This window comes from Rosa chinensis, chromosome 4 (genome assembly GCF_002994745.2).
Source record: "Rosa chinensis cultivar Old Blush chromosome 4, RchiOBHm-V2, whole genome shotgun sequence".
NCBI classification, from domain to species: Eukaryota; Viridiplantae; Streptophyta; class Magnoliopsida; order Rosales; family Rosaceae; genus Rosa; species Rosa chinensis.
Window position 1 is genome coordinate 39,374,144 of NC_037091.1, and position 25,455 is coordinate 39,399,598.

Here is a 25,455-nt window from a genome sequence, read left to right on the forward strand (position 1 = left end):
TCGGTCGTTCCAATTGTTTCTGAAGAACGGTCGGTCGTTCTTGAAGAACAGTTAAGCGTTCCTCTCATTCCTGAAGAACGTTCGACCGTTCGGTCGAGCATTCCTGAAGAACGGTCGATCGTTCCTATCATTCCTGAAGAACGGTCGAGCGTTCCTCTCCTTCCTGAAGTCGTTCATGTACCTCCTGAAGAATGGTCAAGCATTCCTGTCATTCCTGAAGAACGAGTTAACGTTCCTTTCGTTCTTTTTGATCAATCGAATGAAGAGGTTTCTACAGCAACTCCCCTTCCTCCATTACCCCACTCCGACTAAGGTTCCCAAGGTTTTGAAGATCATTCTGAGGTAAATCCTGAACATGTGTCTAATCCTCTTAATGTTGTTAATCAAGATGAAGAGTCTGAACCTACCAAATACACTTTGCCTAATCGAGTCAATCGTGGTAAACCTTCAAAAAGATATGAACCTACCATTAGTGCCAAGTCAAAGTATCCCGTTGCCAACTATGTGTCAACCCATAGGTTATCTAAGTCATATGAATCTTTTGTGCACCAGATATCTTCTGTATATGTTCCTAACAAAGTGCAGGATGCTTTGAGAGATCCCAAGTGGTCTAAGGCAATGGAGGAAGAGATGGAAGCATTGCAGAAGAATAATACATGGGAGTTAGTACCACTTCCAAGTGGAAAGAAGACTGTGGGGTGTAGATGGATTTATACAGTGAAACACAATGCAGATGGTTCAATTAATAGATACAAGGCAAGATTGGTGGCCAAGGGGTTCACACAGACTTATGGTGTGGACTATGATGAGACGTTTGCCCCTATAGCAAAAATCAATACCATCAGGGTGCTATTGTCTTTGGTTGCAAACCTAGATTGGCCACTTCGGCAGTTTGATGTGAAGAATGCATTCCTTCATGGGGATTTAGCTGAAGAAGTTTACATGAGCCTTCCTCCTGGATATGAAACTACTACAAATATTGATGTGGTTTGCAGATTGAAAAAGTCCTTGTATGGTTTGAAGCAATCACCTCGTGCATGGTTTGGGAGGTTTACTCAATCAATGTGCCGCTTTGGTTATAAACAAAGCAACTCAGATCACACTCTTTTTCTCAAGCGTCAGAAGGGTAAGATAACTGTGTTGATAATCTATGTGGATGATATGGTGATTACAAGTGATGATAGTGATGAGATTGGAAGACTGCAACACCAATTGGCTTCTGAGTTTGAGATGAAAGATCTTGGAGACCTAAAGTATTTTCTGGGCATTGAGGTAGCAAGGGGGAGAAGTGGAATCTTCTTATGCCAACGGAAGTATGTTCTGGACCTTCTGACTGAAACAGGTTTGTTAGATTGCAGATCGATTGACACACCTATTGAGCAAAATCACAAGTTGGCAGACTATCCTGATCAAGTTTCTACAGATAGGGCTAGATATCAAAGATTGGTTGGAAGATTAATTTACTTGTCTCATACCAGACCAGATGTAGCATATGCAGTCAGTGTAGTGAGTCAGTTCATGCACAATCCAAGTGAGGCTCATATGGATGTCGTTGTGAGAATTTTAAGATACTTAAAGACTGCACTAGGGAAAGGTCTGATGTTTTCTAAACATAATCACCTGGAGGTGAGTGGCTTTACTGATGCAGATTGGGCTGGTTGAATTACTGACCGGAGATCTACTTCAGGGTACTTTACATTTGTAGGAGGAAACTTGGTTACTTGGAGAAGTAAGAAGCAAAAGGTGGTAGCAAGGTCTAGTGCTAAAGCAGAGTATAGAGGGATGGCTCATGGAGTTTGTGAGCTACTATGGCTGCGTAATTTATTGCGTGACTTAGGGTTCAAACCTAAGCAAGCCATGAAGTTATACTGTGACAATAAGGCAGCAATCGATATATCACAGAATCCGGTACAACATAATCGTACCAAGCATGTGGAAGTTGATAGGCACTTTATTAAGGAGAAGCTAGACGCGAAGTTGATTGACTTTCCATTTGTTCCAACTGAAGAGCAATTAGCAGATGTGTTGACTAAAGGAGTTTCCACCAAGGTGTTCCATGACTCACTTGACAAGTTGGGCATCCGTGACTTGTATGCTCCAACTTGAGGGGGAGTGTTAGCGTGAGTCAATGTATCCTATTTAGAATATTCTTATTCTATTAGGAATGTGCTTATTGTATGCAATTAGGAATGTAATTATCCCTTTAATTGTAATTAGCACTTAGCTAGTTAGTATATGTAACCTTAGTATATAAATACCTCCTTGTGAGAAGAATAAAATTATCTCATCATTCTCTCAAATACATTCTTATTCTCAAGTGTTAATTCATAAATTAGAATTATCAAGCTGTCTGTTTTGTCTTCTGTATGAAACTTTCAGGACAAAGAGAGTGATTGAATCAGTTTTGGTAATGTAAATTATCCCATTATTCGTTTTTATTATTTTGGTATATAAGCATTTTGCCAATAATGCAGTTAATATTTGATAAATTGAGGAAGCCAGATTTTGAAACTTTGTATTACAAATCTATAAGTAGATATAATGGATGTTTTCAACATTTCATGGTTGTTTGTTTTAAGGCCAATGAAGCATCACAACATATCCAAAAGAAGAGCCAATGTTTCTTGTGCTTCAACATAATAAGATCTACTGTTGACTGTGATGGAATGATATGTCCTAAACTAGTGATGCTTGAAAAAGAGAGGTGAGAACCTTAGTTGTTCAGGTTTCAAAGACATTAAATTTTAGGTCTTTAACATACTGAAAATTAAATTCGTACTTCAAAGAGGACACAAACGAATTATGGTTGAAGCTAAGGATAAGGTAAAAGATTACTCTCATTCTCTAAGGTAAATTCGCTTAGGAACAACAGCTATATCTCTAATATCTTTGCACCCTTCATATGTTACATGCCTGCTCCAACACCGAATCTGGAATTTACATGTGCATGGCATGCATAACAGCTAATTAAAACCATCCTTCCTATTTCTTTTTTGTTGTTGAGCATCGGTGTTCTTGTTGCCTCTCATTATAAATGATTCCATTTGTATTCAACTAGCTAGCATTACGTTACATTTTTCATTTCGCTTCTGTTATAAAGGAGGAAGAAAGGGCCTTATTTCTTGTGTTTAGGCTCAATAATTGAGCGAATGTGTTAACAGTGAAGGTAGCCTGTCCTTTATCTGGTAGCTTATACCATTTATGAGTTTGGTGTAAGATAGTTTTGGATGTATGAGCCTTCTGGCCCTTGATATCTGAATGAAGTTATCTCTTTTTCTCAAAAAAAAAAAAAAAAAAAAAAAGGAGGAAGAAAGGGAAGGCTCGGCACTGGAGCTGCTAGCACTGCCATTCATCGTCCCTTCAATTTAAAATGAGTCTATCCACTTCAAGAAAAACAAAGGTGAGTCTCTTTCATTTCTGTTTTGTAGTATATATATTTGAATTTTTGGATCTTGGTTGCTGGAGCTGTTGATAAATTGTTTGAGGAGGAAATATGAAAAATGGAAAATTTTTAAGAACAGTACATGATCTTAAGGCCACTCGGAATTAAAGTGGCCAACGTTTTTGAAACCCAACTTCAGTATATGGACTTTTAAACCAGACCCCCCTTTCATACATACCGTTATCTCCTCTGTTACGGAAGATGCCACCTGTCATATTTATAAGGGCAATTCAGTCTCTTCAAGATTGATGAAAAAAAAAAAACGGTATGTAACACTAGCAATTGATATGGACATCCAAGGCTTCACCAGTTCTCTCTCTCTCTCCTCACCATCTTCTTTGAGTACATCCTAGAACAACAATCTGATATGGTACTGAACCCCCAGAGAGTAAAGAGAAAGCAAGAAAATGGAAATGAAGAAAAAATAAATTAAAGCAAGATTTCATTCATGTGGCTGCGGGGATTACAAGGTTCCTAATATACCCAATCAAAGAGAGATACGATCTTGACATCTGGCAACCATCTAACTAGTTAACTCAACCCTAGCTAACTAGAACAAAACACGTGCAAGTCTTGTGCACATAAAAGTGAAATCATCCTAACAAATAGAACGGTGCGTTTAACTCAACAACAGATAATTCCTAGTCACAATAGAGTAGTCCATATTGGATTCATAACATTGCACCCTGCTGCACTTGAAACTTGTCCTCAAGTTTCAGAATCAAAATTCGGAAACCGGAGAAGGATTTCATCAGCAAATTCCCATATTGCTTCTTCTGGGGTAGTGCCAAACCATTGCACAAGCCATTGGGTTGTAGCAGCACCATGTCTTTTTACCATTCTTCTCTGAAGTACAGCAGAGGGTGTCCACTTGGGATTGGCTGGATCCATGATAGGTGGAAGTTGGGATGCCACAGAAGCATTGTCTCCAATTTTCTTCTTAAGTAGGGACACATGGAAGACATTGTGGATTTTTGCATTGGCAGGAAGTTTAAGTCTATAGGCTACTGAGCCTATTCTTTCTGTCACAGCAAAGGGACCATAATACTTGGCAGATAGTTTGTGAAAAGCACCTTGATGCAGAGTTTGTTGCTTGTATGGTTGCAGCTTGAGGTATACCATGTCTCCCACTGCAAAAGTTCTTTCAGAATGCTTTCGATCATGAAACCCTTTCATTCTAGCTTGAGCCCTCACCAAATTCCTTTTAAGTGAAGACAGTAGCTCATCCCTACTTTTTAACTGTTGATCAACTTGAGCAAGAGTGGTGGAGCCTGGTAAGTATGGCAAAGTAGGAGGAGGAGCATATCCATAAAGAGCTTCAAAGGGGGACATCAAAATGGCAGAGTGGGAGGCTGTGTTATACCACCATTCAGCCCATGGTAGTGCTTGTACCCAGGTTTGTGGCTTTTCCCCACCACACATCTCAGGTACTGTTCCAGAGTTCTGTTCAGGTTCTCAGTTTGGCCATCAAACTGAGGGTGATAAGCAGAAGACCTGCTGAGTTTGGTCCCTTGTAACTTGAAAAAAAACTTCCCAAAACAGACTTAAAAACACAGGATCCCTATCAGAGATGATGTTGTCTGGCATTCCATGAAGCTTAAAAAAATTGTGCACAAACACTTGGGCTAGAGTAGAGGCAATGTAGGGATGGGACAAAGGAATGAAATGAGCATATTTAGTTAGCTTATCCACAATCACCCATATTGTTGTTTTACCTTCAGACTTGGGTAGTGCATCGATGAAATCCATGGAGATGTTACTCCAAGCCTTATCAGGAATTGCCAAAGGTTGTAACAAGCCTGGGGGTCTGATAGTTTCATAATGATTTCTCTGGCAAACTTCACATTCAGCCACAAATGCTTTGATATCCTCTGGCAAAATTTCTATGGACTCTCTTGTAGGTTCTAGATCTGCCAGCATGGCCCCCAGTTAATCCTTCATGGAACTCAGCAATGATCTTTTTTCTCCAGCCATCAACCTGAGGAACAAAAATTTTGTTTTTGTAAAATAACTGGGAATTGTTGATAGAGAAGTGTTTCTTACCATCTGAGCCCTGCTGTAGGGTTTGCATGATGCTTTGTGCCTCGGCATCTATCATGCAGGCCTGTTGCACCTCAGACACATATGTATGGATAGGTTGAGATACACCAGTGAGTGTAAAAATAGAAGGAGTTCGAGAAAGTGCATCAGGGGCAGCATTGCTTTTACCTGCTTTGTAATGTATTGTGTAATCATACCCCAACAACTTCAGTAACCACTTTTGCTGAGCAGGGGTAGTCACTTTTTGTGTCAAAAAGTATTCAATAGTCCTATGATCTGTAAAAATTTTAAAATGGTGGCCTAGAAGATATGGCCTCCAATGTTGGACTGCAGCCACCACAGCCAACATCTCTTTATCATAAACTGACATGGCTGTGCCAAAGCCTTGCTCATGACTGCAATAGGGTGTCCCTCCTGTGATAGCACTGCCCCAATGCCCAAATCAGATGCATCACACTCTATCATAAACTCCTTTGAAAAATCAGGAACAGCTAAGACAGGTGTAGTGGTTAGGGCCTTCTTTAGCTCCTCAAAAGCAGCTATAGCTTGAGCATTCCATTGGAAAGCATCTTTTTTTAACATGTCAGTTAAAGGTTTGGCACTGATTCCAAAACCTCTGACATATTTCTTGTAATACCTTGCTAACCCGAGAAATCCTCTAAGCTCCTTAAGTGTTCCAGGTTTTGGCCATTTGCTGATACTCTCAATCTTGGTGGGGTCAACTGCCACTCCTTCTGCACTTATGATGTGACCCAGGTATTCAACTTGAGGTACCCCAAACTTACACTTGCTCTCTTTGATTTTCAGAGAATGCTGTTGCAGCCTTTGGAACACCTTTTCCAAGTGATGCAAATGTTCAGACATGGATGAGCTGTAGATCAAGATATCATCAAAAGACTAATGCAAATTTTCTCAAGAAATCCCTCAGTATGTCATTCATCACTGACTGGAATGTGGAGGGTGCATTAGTGAGGCCAAAAGGCATCACAAGGAACTCATAGCGGCCTGAGTGTGTCCTGAAGGCTGTTTTCCTAATGTCTTCCTCACTCATTCTTATTTGGTGGTAACCCGATCTGAGGTCTAACTTGGTGAAGATCACTGCTCCGTTGACCTCATCTAAAAGTTCATCCACAACAGGGATGGGGTACTTATCCTTCACACTGGCTGTATTTAAGGCTCTATAATCCACACAAAGCCTCCAAGTCCCATTTTTTTTTTACTAACAGCACAGGGGATGAAAATGGGATCACACTAGGTCTGATCACCCCATTGTCTAGTAACTCTTGAATGATCTTCTCAATTTCACCCTTCTGGAAATGGGGGTACCTATAAGGCCTCACATTAATTGGGGCAGTATTGGGCACCAACTCTATCTTGTGGTCATGCTTCCTAATAGGTGGGAGTTGTGTCGGAGCTTCAAAGATCCCAGAGTACTTAGATACCAATGCTTGGATTTTTGGAGGAGTTGCCATTTCAGGTTTAGAAGTACTGCTACTATATAGTTGCACCAATAATGCTTCCCTTTCTTTCCTTAGTAGTCTTGTCATTGCCTTACACCCAACCAAAGTAGCTTGAGTTTCAGTCTCACCTTGTAGGGAATAAGAATGGTCATCAATACTGAATTTCATGGTCATGAACTCAAAGTTCCAAATGATGTCACCAAGTGTCTTCAGCCAACTAGCTCCCAAAATGAGCTCACAGCCTGAAACTGGTAGTACATAGTAGTATGCTATGCAAGTAAAGCCTTGCAGATTGAGCTGAAGTTGTGCCCTCTTGGTGGTCTGCATAATTTCCCCACTAGCTAGTCTCACCTGTAATGGTTTAATAACCTGTACAAAAGCTTTCGTATTTTTTAATACTATAGGATGGACAAAATTATGTGATGCACCTGAGTCTATCAAAACATGTAAGTTCTTCTTCTTGCTGCATGATCCTTTGAGCTACATAGTGGAGTTGCTACAGCCATCTCCCACAGCATTGAGGTGGATGTTTTGGACCTCATTCTCCTCATCACCCTGAGCTATGCCTTCTTCTTCTTCCTGGGGAATGGGGTCTGGTATGTCCATCTCTTCCTGCACCACCTCCATGATCATCATTGCCTGCCCTCTTATGCAATTATGGCCAGGTCTGAAGATCTCATCACAAAAAAAAAACATTGATTTCTGGCTCTCCTTTCTTGGTATTCAGCTTGGGTTAATCTTCTATTCCCCATGTTGTTTCCAACCGCTGGTTGCTGATTGAGTGGTGGCCTAGCTGGGGCAGCTTGCTGTGGAGCCCTAAAGGGAGCTTGATGGTTGATTGGAGCAGTAAGCTGCTTAGGAGCTAGGCCAGTGTTCTGTCTGTTACCAAATGTGTTCCTTGCATAGCTTCTATGTTGTAGCTCTCTCTCCTCATAAATCTTTGCAAGTTCACATGCCTCATATAGGGTCCTCAGCTTCTGAGCCTTAACATCAGCTGAATACTATCTTTCAATCCCCCAAGGAAGCAGGACAACAACACCTGCTGTGGGAAGCCAGGGGCCCTCCTTGAAAGTTTGGTGAACTAGTCTTTATATTGTTCAACAGAACCAGTTTGAGACATCCTGGCTAAGGCAGCTTGGTAGTCAAGGACATTGTAGCCACTGAATTCTCTCATTAATAGATCAGCTAGCCTGGCCAAGAATTGGGGAATTCATGTTTGAACATGAACCATCTGTCAGAAGCTTTCTCTGTAAGATGCATAGTGGCAATGGCTAACTTTCTTTCTTCAGGAATATGATAAAACTCAAAGAACTGTTCAGTCTTGTTTAACCACTCCACAGGATCTCCTCCACTAAAAACACTAAACTCAAGCTTCATTTGTTTCATGGTTGGTAGGTTGGGGTCCCAAGTAGTCACAGGGGATTGTTGAAAGTATTGTGGTGGAGGAAAGAGTGTATACTGTTGCTGGGAATATGGGGGGCCTGAGTGGTTTTGTACATTACCAATAACATTAAATTGGGGTGTTTGGGTAATGGTGGTAGCAAATATGGGACGAGCAGTTCCCATAGGTTGTGCCGAAAATTTTTGTAAGGGTGGAGGGGTTGCTTGTGCAAAGTTCAAGAGGGTGTGGGAGTATGGACCAGAATACGACATGGTGAAGGGGTCTGCAGAGCTCATGGAAAGGTTTTGATTCCCGAAATAAGGAGCAGCATGCACATGGTTACTGCTGGAAGCAGAATAAGGTCCTAAAAATTGGTCAAGAGGTTGGGGTCCTAAAATGGTATGTTGGTAGTAATGGGTTTGGTTTTGTGCCTCACTGCACTGTTGTTTCTGTCGGCTAAGATCTCTTTCCTCAGCTGAACCAGTACTAATAGCTTGCAAAATTATAGCTCCAGAGGCATTAGTGACTAGGACCCTAGTTGTGTTAACCTCAGATGATAGATCCACCATAGCAGTGGTGGTACCACAAGTAGTGTCTAAGGCAACGTTGTTTCCAACTAAGTTTAAAGGAGAAGCAGAAGCTGGTTTAGATATGCTACCATTTGCAGTGGTAAGGGCTCTTGTAGACGAAGATGAGTCTTCTCTGGCAACTAAAATCGGGGATCCAGAAGTAGGAGGCAAGGACCCAAACTTGAGCAAGGAAGAATTGATCTGAGCTGCTGCAACAGCTGAGTTATCCTTCACTGTTTGGAGTTCCTTCATCAACTCCGTCCTGAAAGAGTTCAACGACTCCTGGTACACGTTGAGAGTCATTTGCAGCTCACTAAACCTTGCAGCTGTTTCATCCTTATGCACCTGAAGATCAAATTCAACATGGGAGAGTTCCCCAGAAGCTTGTGGTACAGATCCACCACCTCCAGCCCCTTTCAGTTTAACCATTGTCCCAAAATCAAGGGCTCTGATACCAGTTGATATGGTACTGAACCCCCAGAGAGTAAAGAGAAAGCAAGAAAATGGAAATGAAGAAAAAATAAATTAAAGCAAGATTTCATTCATGTGGCTGCGGGGATTACAAGGTTCCTAATATACCCAATCAAAGAGAGATACGATCTTGACATCTGGCAACCATCTAACTAGTTAACTCAACCCTAGCTAACTAGAACAAAACACGTGCAAGTCTTGTGCACATAAAAGTGAAATCATCCTAACAAATAGAACGGTGCGTTTAACTCAACAACAGATAATTCCTAGTCTCAATACTAATTCATAACACAATCTGAGGCAAACTCGAACCGGACTTGGCAGACTCTGGAGGATTGGGGCGTGTGGCGGTGGCTTTGGGTTTGGTGGTGGTGGTGGCTTCGGGCAAAATCAAGAATTGGGGTCAATCCCAATCAAGTGATTCTGCTTAATTGAGTTCTGGGTTCCTCCATCTCTTTGATTTTGCTCATTCTGGGTCCCGGCGGTGTGGGCTTGTTGGTGGGTCGAGACTTTCTCTAGGTGCGTCTCAGAAATGGTGGATCTTGATGGCGAGAATCAAAGGGGGAATGAAGCCCTGTCTGATCAGTGCGTTCTCGGCCGCCATTGGAGGTCGGAGTAAACTCAAAACCCAGTAATGGGTTTTTCTGGGGCTTTTTAGAGAGCAATGATTGAGAGAGAAGAAATTGGTGCTTTGGAGGATTGGAGAGAGTTGAGGAGGTGCAGGCCTAGTGAAGTAAAATGTGTTTGGTGATGGTGAATGATTTAGCTTTGGAATTAATCAAAGTGGGTGGTGGCGACGACGTGTTAGACAAACTGGGTTTCAAATATTGGAATCAAAATCCAATCTTTTTTAGCCTTCCGATCTTCTTCTCCGATCTGAGTATATGAATTATTATTGCTTTTTCTGATGCAAATACATACAAAGTTGCTTTCTTTTTCACTTTGTCTGGGTTTTGTGGTATCACTGCGGACTTTGCTGCAAAAATTGGCTTCTGGGTCTGCTGAGAATCAGAGAGACGCATCAATCTATGTGTATTTGATCAGTTGCTTGTTTCTGCTGCTCTGGTTTGGTTTTCATTTCTGGTTTTTGCAGTGTATGAAGTAACAGGTGTTGAGCTTGCAAGAAAAACGAGAGAGACGGAGAGAGAGAGTAAAAATACTAAAATACCCTTTAAAAAATGAATAAAAATATAGAGTTAACAGAGTTAGGAGAGATTTTATCTACACATCTCATTTTTCTCAATGCACACCCCACTTTTTTGTAAAATTTATAATTCCTATTTTCTCCCTCTTTCTAAAAAAAAAAAAAAAAAATCCTACATCTCTGCTGCAAGTGAAGATCGATAATAAATCAAGCAACCTACAATTGATTTGTTAGCAATAACTAGCAATAACCTACGAGTTACACTCAACATGTTTCAGCTCATTTTTTTTAAGATGGATTCATAGACTACAATTGATTTGTTGATGCCAAAACATGATGTCTTTCGGTTCATCAAAATTACTTAATCTTCTTTGGTTTTGTTTAATTCTTTATACATATCAAATATATGATATCTAATAGTCTTCCTAGTACTATCAAGTTCTTCCTCCCACAATTGGTTTACCAAAGAAAGAGAGAAGAAGAAATTAAGGGGCAATTGTTGTTGTTGCAGGTGGGAAGATAAAAGGATTGCAAATCGACTTTGAAAGTTTGAGAAAGATAAAAAGGAGGAAGAGAGAAGCAAGGGTAATTAAAGAAAAAATGGAGAAACAATTGCAAAAAAAAAAAAAAAAAAGATTAAGGGGTGTGTATTAAACAAATAAGGATGTGCAAATAAAATTTCTCTAATAACGACATGTATGAAAGGTGGGTCGAGTTTCAAAGTCCATGTACAGAAGTTGGGTTTTGGACATGTTGGCCACCTTAATTCGGAGTGGCCTTAAGTTCATGTTTTTAAAAATTTCCCTATGAAAAATATAGATAATTTAGGTTTGAGCTTATTAATAAGGTTCACAGTGGCGGATCTACACAAGGGGAAGCCAAGAAATTGATCCATTTAATTTCGTTTTCTTCTTTTCTTCCATTAAATTGTCCTAGGTGAGTCCTCCACCGACTGGCTGCATAACTGTGATTAGGTTTATCCCAAGGAAAGAAGTGGTTGAAAGAATAAGATAGAAGGTGTTTAGCATTCCATAGAAGAAATTTCTCCAAGGAAGCTCAATTAGTTGTCTAATATAAGCTTGATCCTGCATGTCATACTCATGCTATATTATATGTGGAAATGACATAAGCATTACAAAGCATTAGTGGTCAAAACATTTCGTGATTGGAAAGTAAACGGATTTGTCATTTCCAAAGAATTCAATCGTCCCTTGTCCATCGAGCTAGATTTTGTTCATTGATTTTTCCTTTTTTCTTGTTGGTGATTGAGCACGGATTTATTGCTTCCTATTTTAAAAGAATTCCATTTCTGTTCAACCTTGCACTTTTCTCTCAGCTGTTCAAATACTTAAAATGATTGCTTCTCTAATATGTGTATTTTCATTACTTTGGTACTTTGAATTTTTCTTCTAGTGATTCTGTATACATGTGAGTGTGTGTGTGTGTGTGTTTTGCTATACTCATGCAAGTACATGAGCTCAAATAAACTATCTCAGTTTACAGAAAGGACTATTTTAATAGAATTACTGATGTTTTTGTGGCTTCTGAGACCATGAAATTGCTGGCAATCAAGTTAAATATTTTCTTTCTGTATTGACTAATTTTAGTTTCATTTCCTTTGTCTTAGATGGCTCAACGAAGATGGGAGGAGTTAGACATTGACTGTTTAGCAAATGTTTTAGGAAGAGTTGGGATGGAGTCACTTCTTGTGGACATTCCTTTTGTCTGCAAGTCATGGCATAGAGCAAGCCTTGATGATCCTTCATGCTGGCTGAGTGTTGATTTTCCAAATGTAGACCCATCACATCTATCTGTTCCTGTTCCTCTGATAAGATTTGAACATAAATAATTAAATATAAAACAAAGGAGTCGTGTTTTCCTTAATGGTCTTGTGAAGATTGTAGATGAGCGCAGCAAGGGAAAAGCTACTTGTTTGAAGCTACCTGGGTGGTGTTCGGAGGAAGCATTGAAATTTGTTGCACCGGAGTAAGTTCATCTTCCCCATAATTATCTTAACAAATGCCCCACGTGTTTTGATTTTCAGTATACGGGTAGTTTATTTCCGTCAAGTAGCAGAAATTTTGTTTGCAGGTGGCCTCACCTGAAATCTCTTGGTTTGCATCACGATTTGGTAATTTTGAGATTAAAGATAATTCCAGATATGATTAGTAATTGGAGAATTTTAGAGGAGTTGTCCTTGGCAGCTACTAAAAATAATCTTGAGCAAATTCTGAAACAGGTGAGCATCCACTGCAAGAAGTTATGCAGTTTATATATGTTTGTGTAATACGAAAACCTCCTCTATTCATGGATACACAGCAAGGACAATTGTTAACTTCCTGTTAGAAAGTAAATCTTGCATATCTTCCGTATGAGATAAGGATGATCTGTGTATATCTGTGAATATTTGTATTCCTTGATTGTAGTTCCTTAATTGTAGGCTTGTAGCTGTAGCTTGATTGTAGGGATACTCACCGTGTAATTAGGAATCACTTCTTATATATCTATTCACCGTGAATGAATGAAGATCCATTCTAGCCAAATATCTTTCTTTCATGGTATCAGAGCAGGACTGAAATCCTGTCTCTCTCATTCTCGCTGTTGTGCTCTATATTCTCGTGCAGTGTAGCGCCCCTTTCCAATCCCTCATCATGGCAGACGAACAAAAACTCTCTAATCCCTACTTCCTCCACCATTCAGATCATCCAGGTTTGGTTTTGGTTTCCAAACCACTGAATGGAGATAACTACTCACCTGGCTGTGAGCAATGACCATCGCTCTTAATGTCAAGAACAAGTTGGGCTTTGTCAATGGCACTATCAAGTCTCCTTCGGCAAAAACACATCTGGATGATTATGTTGCATGGTCTAGGTGTAATGACATGGTCCATTCATGGATTAATGTCAACTCCATTGCTCCGGAAATTTCAAACAGCGTGATCTATTACACCACATCTCGTGAAGTTTGGGAAGATCTTTGTGAGCGTTTCTCCCAAAGCAATGCACCTCGCATCTTTGAAATTCAGCGAGAGATTGCTTATCATCGACAAGAACAACTTTCGGTTTCTGCTTATTACACCAAGTTGAAGAGTTTATGGGATGAATTATCTTTCTACACTGATGCGTCTTCTTGCACCTGTGGAGCACAACATGACCGACAAAAGCTTATGCAATTTCTAATGGGTTTGAATGAGTCTTATAGTGCTATTCGGGGGCAGATACTCTTGATGAATCCTCTTCCTTCAGTTCGGCAAGCTTATTCTTTAGTTTGTCAAAAGAAAAACAAAGACTTCTCGATAACACACAGATGACCTCAAATTCCAATACAAGTGTTGCCATGGCCGTTAGAAATAATCGATCAAATCTGTCAGGCCGTTCAGGAAGGACAGATCGTTCAAACCGTTCTTTTAACGGACCACAAGATGGACGACGTACCGATCAAGATAAACGTCGTTCAGGCTCCTTCAAAGGGTGACCTTAATGCACTTATTGTGGAGATATGGGGCACTTTGTTGAAACTTGCTATCAACTAATCGGATATCCACCAGGTCATCCAAAAGGGAAATCAAACCACTTGAAAAATGATGGGAACCGTGGTTATATTTCTGCTGCCAATCAAGTCTCCGAAGGAATGACTAAAGATGAGGTAAAATCTGTGATATCGGGAATTTCCGAAGCCCAACTCCAATAGCTCTTGTCTTTTCTTAGTACCAAAGATGGTAGTGCTAATGATGGTGGTAATAATTCACAAGCACATGCAGCCGTGACCAAACCAGGTTTGTCTAAAATCTTTTCTCACAATTGGATCATTGACAGCGGTGCCACTGACCATATTTCTTTGTCTCCAAAATTATTCTTACATGGAGACAAAAATTATTCATTACCTCCAGTGCTGTTACCTAGTGGAGAGAAAGCCCATATTACCACAAAAGGATCATTGCCTCTGAACTCTACATATTATTTGCATGATGTATTATGTGTACCTACGTTCAAGGTTGATTTAATGTCAGTTAGTCGCCTAACGAGAGGCTTGAATTGCTCGGTGACATTTTTCCCCTATTGGTGTGTTTTACAGGATCTGGTTACGAGGAGGATAATTGGTTTGGGTAAGCAGCGTAACGGCCTATATTACTTGGTGGCATTAGCGACAAAGAAAACATTGACCAACCCTCCTTCCGTCTCAAACCACCAACCAGCTTGCAACCTCACCACCTCCTCCACTGATCTTTGGCATAGTCATTTAGGCCATGTTTCTCTTTCCCGATTAAGTTTTATTGCCAAGAATTTTTTGAATATTTTGGTTAATTCTAATAATGCTTGCCATATATGTCCTTTGGCTAAGCAAAGTCTTTTGTCTTTTGGAACTAGTGCCATTTCATCTGAAAGACCTTTTGATCTTATTCATTGTGATATTTGGGGTCGATATAAAAACCCTTCTCTTTCTAGTGCTCATTACTTTCTTACTATAGTGGATGATTACACATGCTTTACTTGGATATTTTTGATGAGACACAAAGATGAAACACAATCACTTTTGAGTTATTTTTTTCGTTATGTGTCCACTCAATTCACATCTCGTCTTAAAACTTTTTGAAGTGATAATGGTGTAGAATTTCTTTCACTACAATCTTTCTTCAAAGATAATGGGGTTGTTTTTCAACACTCTTGTGTTTACACGCCTCAACAGAATGGGGTTGTGGAACGCAAACATCGTCACATTTTGAAAGTAGCACGAGCTCTCAAATTCCATGCACAACTCCCAACTCAATTTTGGGGGGAGTGTGTTCTTTCTGCCAACCATATCATTAATTGACTCCCCACTCCTCTTCTTTCTTTCCAAACACCTTTTGAACGTCTTTATAATAAACCTCCTTCTTTTTCTCACCTTCAAACTATCGGTTGCTTAGCTTATGCTACCAACCCTCGTGTTACTCATAAATTCTCCCCTCGTGCTATCAAATGTGTTTCCATCGGATACCCAGTTGGTCAGAAGGCTTAGAAAATGTTTGATTTAAAAACCCGAACAGTTTTCACCAGTGGATCGGAGATGTAGTTTTACACGAAAACACCTTCCCTTATGCATCTGTTGAGTCCAGCCCCGTTCCCTCATCTTTGGCCCAATTCCTTCCCCCATTCACGACCCAACTCCATCTCTTGACCCTGTTTTTGACTCTGACCCTATTCCACCTTCCATCTTTCTCAATTCCATCGAACACATAGCAGCCTCACCTCTCCCATCTCCTGCCATACCCATCGTCCCTTCTCCCTCCGCCACCACATCCTTTTCACTGGAATCCCTTGCTTCCTCCTTTCCGTCCCCAAGGCCTTCCCTGCCGTCTTCACTAGACCACTCACCCGACCCACCTACACCAGACGCACCCACACCCGCACCTGCTCCCTCACCTCTTCGTCGCTCCAGCCGCACCACCACTCTACCGGTGAAATTTTGAGATAAAATCTTTGTTCTCAGGTCACGCTTCCACCCTCCGACCGGTCATCTCCCTTGTTTCCAGGTCCACACAAGGGTACTCGCTATCCTCTTTCCCACTATGTCTCCTATCACCGCTACAGACCTGCGCATCGCTCCTTTATTGCTCAGATCAGTCAGGTCACCGAACCACGATCCTATTTTGAAGCTGCTGCCCATCTGAATGGCAGAAGGCGATGCGGTCTGAGTTGCAGGCCCTCCAAGCTAATGGAACCTGGACTCTCACTTCTCTTCTAGCCGGCAAGATCCCGATTGGCTGCCATTGGGTTTACAAGATCAAACATCGGTCTGATGGCTACATCGAAAGGTATAAAGCTCGATTAGTGGCCAAGGGCTTTACACAATTGGAAGGTGTTGATTATCAGGATACCTTTTCTCCCACTGCCAAAATTATCTCTGTGCGTTGTTTACTTGCTTTGGTCACAGCTCGTGGATGGTCCCTTCACCAATTGGATGTTAATAATGCCTTCCTCCATGGGGATCTCCACAAACAAATCTATATGTCTCTCCCGCCTGGGCTTCAGAGGCAGGGGGAGGAACACTTGGTCTGCCGACTTCATAAGTCGTTGTATGGTTTGAAACAGGTGTCTCGCCAATGGTTCGCAAAGTTCTCTGAAGCTATTCGATCCGCTGGTTATGTACAATCCAAAGCTGTTTACTCTTTGTTCACCAGAAAACAAGGCAAGTCCTTTACTGCTCTTTTAATATATGTTGATGATATCCTAATTACTGGAAATGATCCTGTGAGTATTGCTGCACTCAAGAAATTTCTTCATAGTCATTTTCGTATTAAGGATCTTGGGGACTTGAAATATTTCCTTGGAATTGAGTTTTCTGCTTCTAGAAATGGGATTTTTATTTCCCAACGTAAATATGCATTAGAAATCATTAAGGATACAGGGTTAATGGGAGCAGCCCTTGTTGACACTCCTATGGAACGAGGATTAAAATTGTCTGACAAAAGTGACCTGCTCAAGGATTCGGCTCGTTACAGAAGACTAGTTGGGAGATTGATATATCTTACTATTTCAAGACTGGATATCACGTATTCTGTACATGTATTAAGTAGGTTCATGCATCACCCTCGACAACTTCATATGGAAGCAGCTCTACGTGTTGTACGTTATCTTAAAAATGCTCCTAGTCAAGGTTTGTTTTTCTCTTCAACAAGTGATTTCAGATTGCGGGTCTACTATGATTCAGATTGGGTAGGTTGCCCGATTACTAGACGATCAACCACAGGCTATTGTGTTTTTCTTGGTCCTTCGCTGGTTTCGTGGAGATCAAAACGACATAAAACAGTGTCGCTTTCTTCAGCCGAAGCAGAGTATTGAGCCATGACAGGTGCTTGTTGTGAGTTAACATGGCTTCGATATCTTCTTAGAGATTTAGGAGTGCTGCATCAGGAACCCGCCTTATTATATTGTGATAATAAAGCTATATTGCACATTGCAGCAAACCCTATTTTTCATGAGTGAACTCGACACATTGAGATGGACAGCCACTACATCAGAGATAAAATCCAAGATGGTTCAGTTGCTACAAAATTTGTTAGTTCAACACATCAATTGGCGGATGTCCTAACGAAGGCTTTGGGAAAGGAAATTTTTACTCCAATGATTCGCAAGTTGGGAGTTCAAGATATTCACTCTCCAACTTGAGGGGGAGTGTTAGAAAGTAAATCTTGCATATCTTCCGTATGAGATAAGCATGATCTGTGTATATCTGTGAATATTTGTATTCCTTGATTGTAGTGTAATATCAGCAATAACATATGTGAACTAGTCTTATATATTGTTCATATCAGACACCAGCAGCAAGCTTTCCTGAACTCAAATTAGAGTACAATATGGTTTACTTACATGTGTATATGTATATGTGTATTAACTTAATCGAGTTAATGATATGTATGTATATGTAAGTATCTATCTGTTATGAATTAAATTCAAAAGTATGATAATTAAGACAAAACGGATTAGGACAAGCAGTTATTTAGATCGTTCCTTGATGGAAGGAACTGTCATGCAACTGCACCAAAATCAGTTTATAAAACTGGAGCCTTCATCGTTTTGATCCCTGCTAGAACACAGCAATATTCTCATTCTGATTTGTCCCATCAAGCAAACTGGAGAAGATATAGTGTGGATCTAGGAGAAGATCAAAATGGATTCCAACACCAGTCAACCAAGTTAGTTTACTCAATCATTCAGTTTATATTAACATTTGATTTATTTTCTGAGATAGCTTTCTAGGATTTCAAGTTATTTCATTTTATGTTTTCTAACATGTAGTTCCTTAATTGTAGCTGTAGCTTGATTGTAGGGATACTCACCGTGAAATTAGGAATCACTTCTTGTATATCTATTCACCGTGAATGAATGAAGATCCATTCTAGCCAAATATCTTTCTTTCACTTCCTTCCTAATATTAAGCGCTTAACCTTTAGGAACCGTGGTGAGCTTCGTCCTGAAGATCTTATCACAATAATACGGGGCTGCAACGACCTTAATTGTGTTTTTGGATGTCAGGAATTCCAGAACTGATTAGTAAATGGAGAAAATTCTTGAAATGGTCGGCATCCACTGCAAGAAGTTACACATCTTACATTTGTGTAATACGAAAACCACCTCTATTCATAGAGACACAGCAAGGTTAGTTGTCACTTTCCAACTTAATATTAAGTACTTAACCTTGAGGAACTGTGGTGAGCTTCGTCCTGAAGATGTTATCACAATAATAAGGGGTGCAAAGACCTTGTGTTTTTGGATGTCAGTTTTGGTTGGTGAATTGTAGTACAGTTTTCGTTGGTGATGAAAAATTATCCAAGCTTGCTAGTCATATCGGGACTCTCTTGTTTGATCGATCTAGTGTTGCATAATTGAATTTTTAGCGAGGTAGTTTTTATTTCTTGATCTCTGAGTAAGCTTTTGATGATTTTGTTGAGTGATCATGAGGGAAGCTTTTGTCTCATTGAGGTCATGGATGTCTTTTGTCTCATTGAGGTCATGGATGGATTTGTGTATCTAGGACGTAGTTGGCAAAACAAACATGTTGGCTAAAGATTGTTGCCATTCACCCTTTCAATTTTTATTTATTTTTTCAGCAAGCTCTTTCTTATGTTTGTTGTACTTATAATTTTCGTTATATAGCATTACATCTCTTTCATATTTGTTTTTTCGTAGATCTCCTACAGTTACATGTCAAATGAATTTTGGTATGTACCCCACTTAAGACAGCGCTGTGGAATTTAAGAACCTAGCTTTGATCATCTGCTGACTGATCCATCATTGGGAGCCCGTGAGACAGCCAATGCTAGCTGGCCATCGTCACCATGGCTCTTGCAAATTTATCCTTGAAATTTTGCGGGTTGGTGCTATATGTATGCAGGCAACCTGAACACTCATAGAGCCACTATGCAGCCCCACCAATCTGAGTGCCTATTGGACTGCAATGCACCACTGCGCTGTGGATTTTGATATCTTTGCTGGAGTATTTGAGGTTGACCTCTCAAATAAAGGACCAACTTCTGTTGGGGATTCTGGTGATGAATTGTTTGTGACATTGTTTATCAATTTCCAGCCTTCTGTTCTCATGAGTCACCAACACACGCAAAGTCTATCTTGTATTACTATGAAGCATTCACTAAGTTGGGGATACATCGTTATTCTTTCATTTATTTCCGGTGATTTAAGAAACGATTCTTTTTCCCTACAAGAACCTCTAAGAATGCCTCATTCCTTGGAATCTTCAGCTTGAGCTAGGATGTCCAATGCCATGACTTCCACAGTTCCACATCTTAACGTGTGATAACTGCATCTTTGGCCCCAATATCAACAGAAATACAAAGTCTTAAGTACCATATCTTAATTAATTGTTTGAAGTAAACTTGGAAATTTTCACCGTGGTATGGAAACTAAAGGATCATGCAAAGTTGCTAACCAGGCCGATGCAATGAAGGCTAGGTGCTGAAGGAGTACCAATACCAAAGAAAGACCAGGAACAAATGTTAGAGCTAAAGAGGGTCCTTCTTCCGACATTATGCACTCTCGAGAATCTTGGAACTTTGAATTAACCACGTAATTTATTCTCTGTTATTCTTTGTAACAAAGTTATTCTTTTTTTACTGTACAAGAAGTAGTTTTTTAGTCCAACTAGAATCTACCTCTTTTTTTTTTTTTTTTTTTTTGAAATAGCGGGATTTGGAACCCAATCAAGTTAGAAGGCTCATCCCTTACAAATAGAGAATTTATGCTACTAAAGCAAATAGTCAGCTATACCCTTATTTTTAGGTGATTTTTATCCATTTTTGTCTGTCTTTCTATTTCTATTTTTTCTATGTTTGTTAGATGATAACTAAGTTGGTAGAACTGTAAAGGAAAAAACCGAGTTTTTTTAACTGATTAACTACCCCAGATATATAGCTGTGAAGACAACGATTCCTCTCAACTTTTTCAAGTTGTTAATAGTTGAACCAGAATGTTAGTTTTGATATTTTGCTCAAAAATGGGGGCAAGTTGCTCGATTAAATGGCTTGAGGCCCTCATAGAGACTGAGGTAGCGGCAAACAATGTCTTTTTTTTTTTTTCCATGAGTAACGAGTAAGAAATCACACCCTGAAGAAGAAAAATTTCCTCCTGCTACCAGAGTGCATTTGAGTTCACGCAACCCGAAGAAGGTAACGACTTCTTATTCCTGACAAGAAAGTTATGCATGTTAAATATTATTCCTCACACGATGGTATCATATTGATGTCTGCAGGTTGCATTTCTAAATTGGTCATTTCTTTCAGATGGAAAATCAACGAAGATGGGAGGACTTAAACATAGATTGTTTGTTAAACATTTTGGGAAGAGTTGATACGGAGTCACTTCTCTTGGATGTCCCTTTTGTGTGCAAGTCGTGGCACAAAGGCTATGTTTGGTATGGCTGTGCTTTTCAGAAAAGCTGGCTTCCGCTTATTTATGAGAATAAGTAGTTGAAAAGCAAAGCTGCTGAGTGTTTGGTAAACTGACTTTTTATAAGTGCTGTCAGTGGCAAAAGCAGTGGCAAGGTATTTGGTAAACTCAAACTGGCTTGTGCTTTTTGTTTGTGGAATGACCAAATTAGATATGAGAGATTATTTTAGTTATACCCCAAACAAATTCTTATTTTCTGTCCCTTTATTTTCTTATGAAAAAATAGGGAAATTTTTTTGTTACAAGATAATCTTCCCTTCCGACTTAAGCAATACCTGTTGTTTCAGTGATAAGAACCTGATATTATGGAACAGAAAAATGATCATACTCATTACCATGTGACTAATTTGACTAGCAAAGCATTAAAATGACTAATAAAGTAAAATTCAGTTTGGATTACAATCCCACACTGAAAAGCTAATTGACATCCAATGCTAGCAAATATCAAACTGTTAAAATACAGATTTGATGATAATCCATCGAGTTACTTGAATAAAAGTGTACTACAAACTGGCTCTTTGCCCACCACAAAATTTAGTTGATATCATTTAAACTCTAGAATCACATGATCCACACCAGGCCACATGCTATGCGCCATTAGCCAGCCAGTACACAGCAACACATCTCCTCCTGCTTCACTTTCTGCAAGTCTCATTATCCTTGCTGATATTGGCAGCAAACCAAAACAAACATGGATGTCAATATAGAGGAATGCCACCACCAGAATACTCAACCTCCTGAAAATTGGACCCAAAAAAAATTTTAAAAAAGCTATCCAACAGCTAGGAGAAAGCCATCAAGAATGACAACCTAATGCCGCGAAACATTTCAAAGAAGCTTTTTTGTGGCAGAAAATATAATCTCGTCACCCTCCCACAAAGAGAGAGTTAGATGCCAGACACCTAAAATTCAGTTCACATCCCTCAGGAATGGAACAAAGACCACATGCCACTCAAATGTTGAGGTACAAACAAACCCCATCCAATTTTCCTGTACATCACTGGAAAAACAGAAAACAATTCTCCTATTAATGACCCAACTGCACATTCAGAAACTATTCACAGCATTGATTACGGTCATGTTCACCTATCTAGAATCAAAAGGACTACTATCACATTCAGAGAGCGGAAAACAATAATCATATTGAACTAAGAACTTAACTCTATATTGACCTCAAGATTTGCATAACCAAGCTCTTAAACATAAACCTTAGAAAGCAAGACGTTTGCATAACCAAAGTCTTGGACATAAACCTTAGAAAACAAAAGATGGAAAACCAACTTACTAAGAGTCAAAGTTTAGATTATGCAAATTCTACTTGCACAATGCCTTCCAACTTCCATCTCCCAGAAAACTGATGTACAGTATAAAGTAAATGGTTCCAAGTTTAAACAAACAATTATGATTCATTGGTTTTGTTTCTAAACTCACTAAACTTGTCATCATTAGTATAACTAAACTTCGCATATGAAGTATAGAACATGTGAAGATGGTTGCAGAAGTGCAGTAGTATTGAAGCACAGTAAAATACAGTATCAGACCAAAAAGGTATCACTTTTCAGTACCATAGAATACCTGAAATTCTTTAATCAGGCTTATTTGCTTCATGTCTACAATAGCTAGATGACCCTTGTGTCCACCAACCATCATGTATCGACCACTTGGCGTGAATCCAGCCTACACAGACCGAGATCTGCAAATGAGTTCAGATTCAGGAAATATCAAAGTTCAGAGTTTGATACAGAGTCTTCTTGTCTTATAGAGTTTCTTGGCTTCTTGTGTCTTCTACAGTTTTCTTAGGTCATGTTTGAGATTTCCTAATGCATTTTTTGTCAGCGATTAATATCCTAGAAGTGTTAATATCCCAAACAGATTTCCCTATTTTCTCTTCCTTACTCTTCAATCCCAGTTCTTTAACTACAATTCTATGATTTTAAACTAGATCCAGTAAACTGGAAAAAGGTAGTCCCAAGAAAAATAAACAGTATTAAGATCAATCAAAGAATGAAGCCATAATGTGATAAAACTGTACATTATTATTACAAAATCCAATGTACTGTTAAGAATATGAGTAATTCTAAGACTTCTCTTGTTAATGGTTATAAGTTCATTACAGATTGACATATGAGTAATCCAATGTACTGTTAACAAATCTCTCCAAATACTATTGCCTAATATCTACTAAACATAGCAGAGTGTGAGCCCTGGTGAAAATTTGGACATATAGCGTCTGTTTCTTTTGAAACCTGGGAGACCTTTCAACCAATGAGGTCAGACAAATGGCTTAGAAATGCAATGGGATATACCTTTCACCCAACAAGGTTTCCAAATTCTGGAAAAAGGTTGATACTTTGCTTCTTCTTTGAAATCAAATATATCCATAAACACAATTTTTTTTTTTTTGGCCCAAAAAATTCTTTTCAAAATTCAAACCACAAAAGGGCAACAGCAATAACACAAAGGGGTAACACAAAAATGTGCTTCCACCAAAAATCCTTTACTTGTTTAGAACCCTACTTTTATCTGGATCTCTGCCAAACATACACTACTCAATTGTTCAAAACAAAAACAATAAAAAAGAACTTAGTTCGCCAATGATGGCAGAATTGATAAAACTAGGAAATGGGCTTGTGTTATACGATTCTGTTCATATCAGTGTTAGAAAGAGTCTATACCATGGTAGCAGAACCGTGCATTCCTGACGCACTCGACAAAGCCAATCAAATATATCCAATCTAGTTCTTCTATATATGACCCAACAAGCATTGACTAGATTATATTTTCCTCCCTGAACGGAGAAGATCGAACACAACATTGAGCAGACAAACATGATAACTTAGTGGTGCCATTGAGCAGACAAGTTCGAAGAAGAAGAAGAAGAAGAAGAAGAAGAAAAACCCAGATTTTGAAAGAAATAATAAATCAAAATCGACCATAACCCAGATTTTTAATTGTCAGCAAATCCCAGACAATTTGCAACCTGCAATCCACACAAATACTCAACCAACAAAGACAAAACCCATTAAATTGCATATGTTATTCAAGCCATCACATTCCCAATCAGAAAACCAAGCAAGGCAATTAAAAATTAACTATCATGAACAAACACAAGAGCTCCTAGCTAGATTGGAGTTTCCCACAAAAAATAAACTAAATCCAAACACATGAAACGATAAAATTAACTTGCCACAAAACTCACAAACCAGAATGATGGAGAGAAAGAGCAGATCAATTACCACTTCGTAAGCTCACTAATGAGTTCAAATTCCAGAAACAACTCTCCTAAAGCAATTCAAAACTCTACTGCTGTATGCTTCTCAAAGAAAAAACTCATTTCTTCCAACATCAGAAAACCAAGCAATCTGTAGCTAGCAAAATTTAAAAAAAAAAAAAAAAAAACAACCAAAATCCCAGATCAAACATGCACTTCGTCTAAGCCCAGAAACCCAATGTCACATAGCAATACAGAAACAAAGTAGCAGCTAGATAATCCGTAATTGAAAAGACAAACAAAAGAAACAAGAGGCAAGCACCTCTTGACAAACAAAATTCTAGTAATCAGCTTCTTGGTTGAAACTGTGAACTTATAAACCATCAAGCTTACTCAATAACAATTGTAAACAAGGATTTAAATATAGAAGCATGACCCAGATGAGCATTAAGCGAATCAAAGAAGGACCCAGATAGGGAATCATAGATTGAGAAATGAAAGATGAAATAGGAACTGAAATGGAAAAGGGAGGAGTTATTAATACCTGCAGAGCTTTCGATTTTCAGAGCCTGGTTATTAAAATCTGGGGATTGGATTGAGGCTTCGAACACTAATGAGAGGAGGCGGTCAGCGAGATGCAAGAGGAGTGTTCACCGCGCGGCGCTGGAGGCTTCACTTTTCAACACGGAAGAGAAGGGTTTGATGGCAGTGTGGTGTAATGGCTGAAAGCAAGAGAGGACACAACCCGGTATTTCGAAATGTTCATTAAACTACAGTAACTCCCGCTACAGTGAAAAAGCCAGTGCCTGCTTCTAAAAGCATGGGATTGCTGGCTTCGGCTTTTTGACCAAAAGAAGCGATGGCTTCTGCCAAAAGCTAAGCAAAAGCAGGTTTACCAAACGCACACCTGTGTGATGCTTATAAGCAGGGGAGCAAAACCCCCAAAGCACCCAAAGCGACTCTCAATCCATCGTGCTGGAAACATCTCGTATTTCCAGGCAATGAAAAGTTTAATACACGAGAGTAGTTGGGGTTTTCAGAACCTTGTGAAGAGATTCGAATGTGAATATCGAATCAATGGGAAATGTTGCACCGTCACTACTTTTATAAATTTCATCGTCAATCGTAGCGGTGGAAATGCAACCTTGCTCAAGCTACCTAGATGTTGTACGGTAGAAGCATTCGAATTTGTCATAGATGCGTATGTCACCCCTTAAACAAAGCTGTAGTTACGACCAATTTCAAAATAGGAAGCATTCATTCATATCGATCTTTTTTTTTTTTTTCTTTAATTT

At 39.5% G+C, this 25,455-nt stretch overlaps 1 protein-coding gene and 2 long non-coding RNA genes across 4 annotated transcripts; 1 reads left to right on the plus strand and 2 right to left on the minus strand.

The window, feature by feature from the left end:
* Positions 1-3,856: 3,856 nt before the first annotated feature.
* LOC121052950 lies at positions 3,857-10,452 on the minus strand. Its single transcript, XM_040519126.1, has 2 exons — positions 5,651-10,452; positions 3,857-5,546 (listed from the first exon to the last, which is right to left on the minus strand). The coding sequence occupies exon 1, from the start codon at positions 9,319-9,321 to the stop codon at positions 8,128-8,130; it is 1,194 nt and encodes a 397-aa protein (XP_040375060.1). The 5' UTR covers positions 9,322-10,452; the 3' UTR covers positions 3,857-5,546; positions 5,651-8,127.
* A 7,637-nt stretch (positions 10,453-18,089) lies between these two features.
* Positions 18,090-19,660, plus strand: LOC121052531. Its single transcript, XR_005809350.1, has 3 exons — positions 18,090-18,182; positions 18,441-18,645; positions 19,177-19,660. It is a non-coding gene; the product is annotated as an uncharacterized LOC121052531 (long non-coding RNA).
* Positions 19,661-21,288: 1,628 nt separating this feature from the next.
* Positions 21,289-25,133, minus strand: LOC112200134. Of its 2 annotated transcripts, none has more exons than XR_002936165.2 (3): positions 24,705-25,133; positions 22,525-22,642; positions 21,289-21,686 (listed from the first exon to the last, which is right to left on the minus strand). It is a non-coding gene; the product is annotated as an uncharacterized LOC112200134 (long non-coding RNA). The 2 variants fall into 2 exon arrangements; XR_005809271.1 differs by having other exon boundaries at positions 22,525-22,626; positions 24,705-25,131.
* Between the last annotated feature and the right edge of the window lie 322 nt (positions 25,134-25,455).

Bases quoted from the DNA above. Each gene is read 5' to 3' on its own strand.
- LOC121052950 (XM_040519126.1), bottom strand. From the start codon at position 9,321: ATGGTTAAACTGAAAGGGGCTGGAGGTGGTGGATCTGTACCACAAGCT.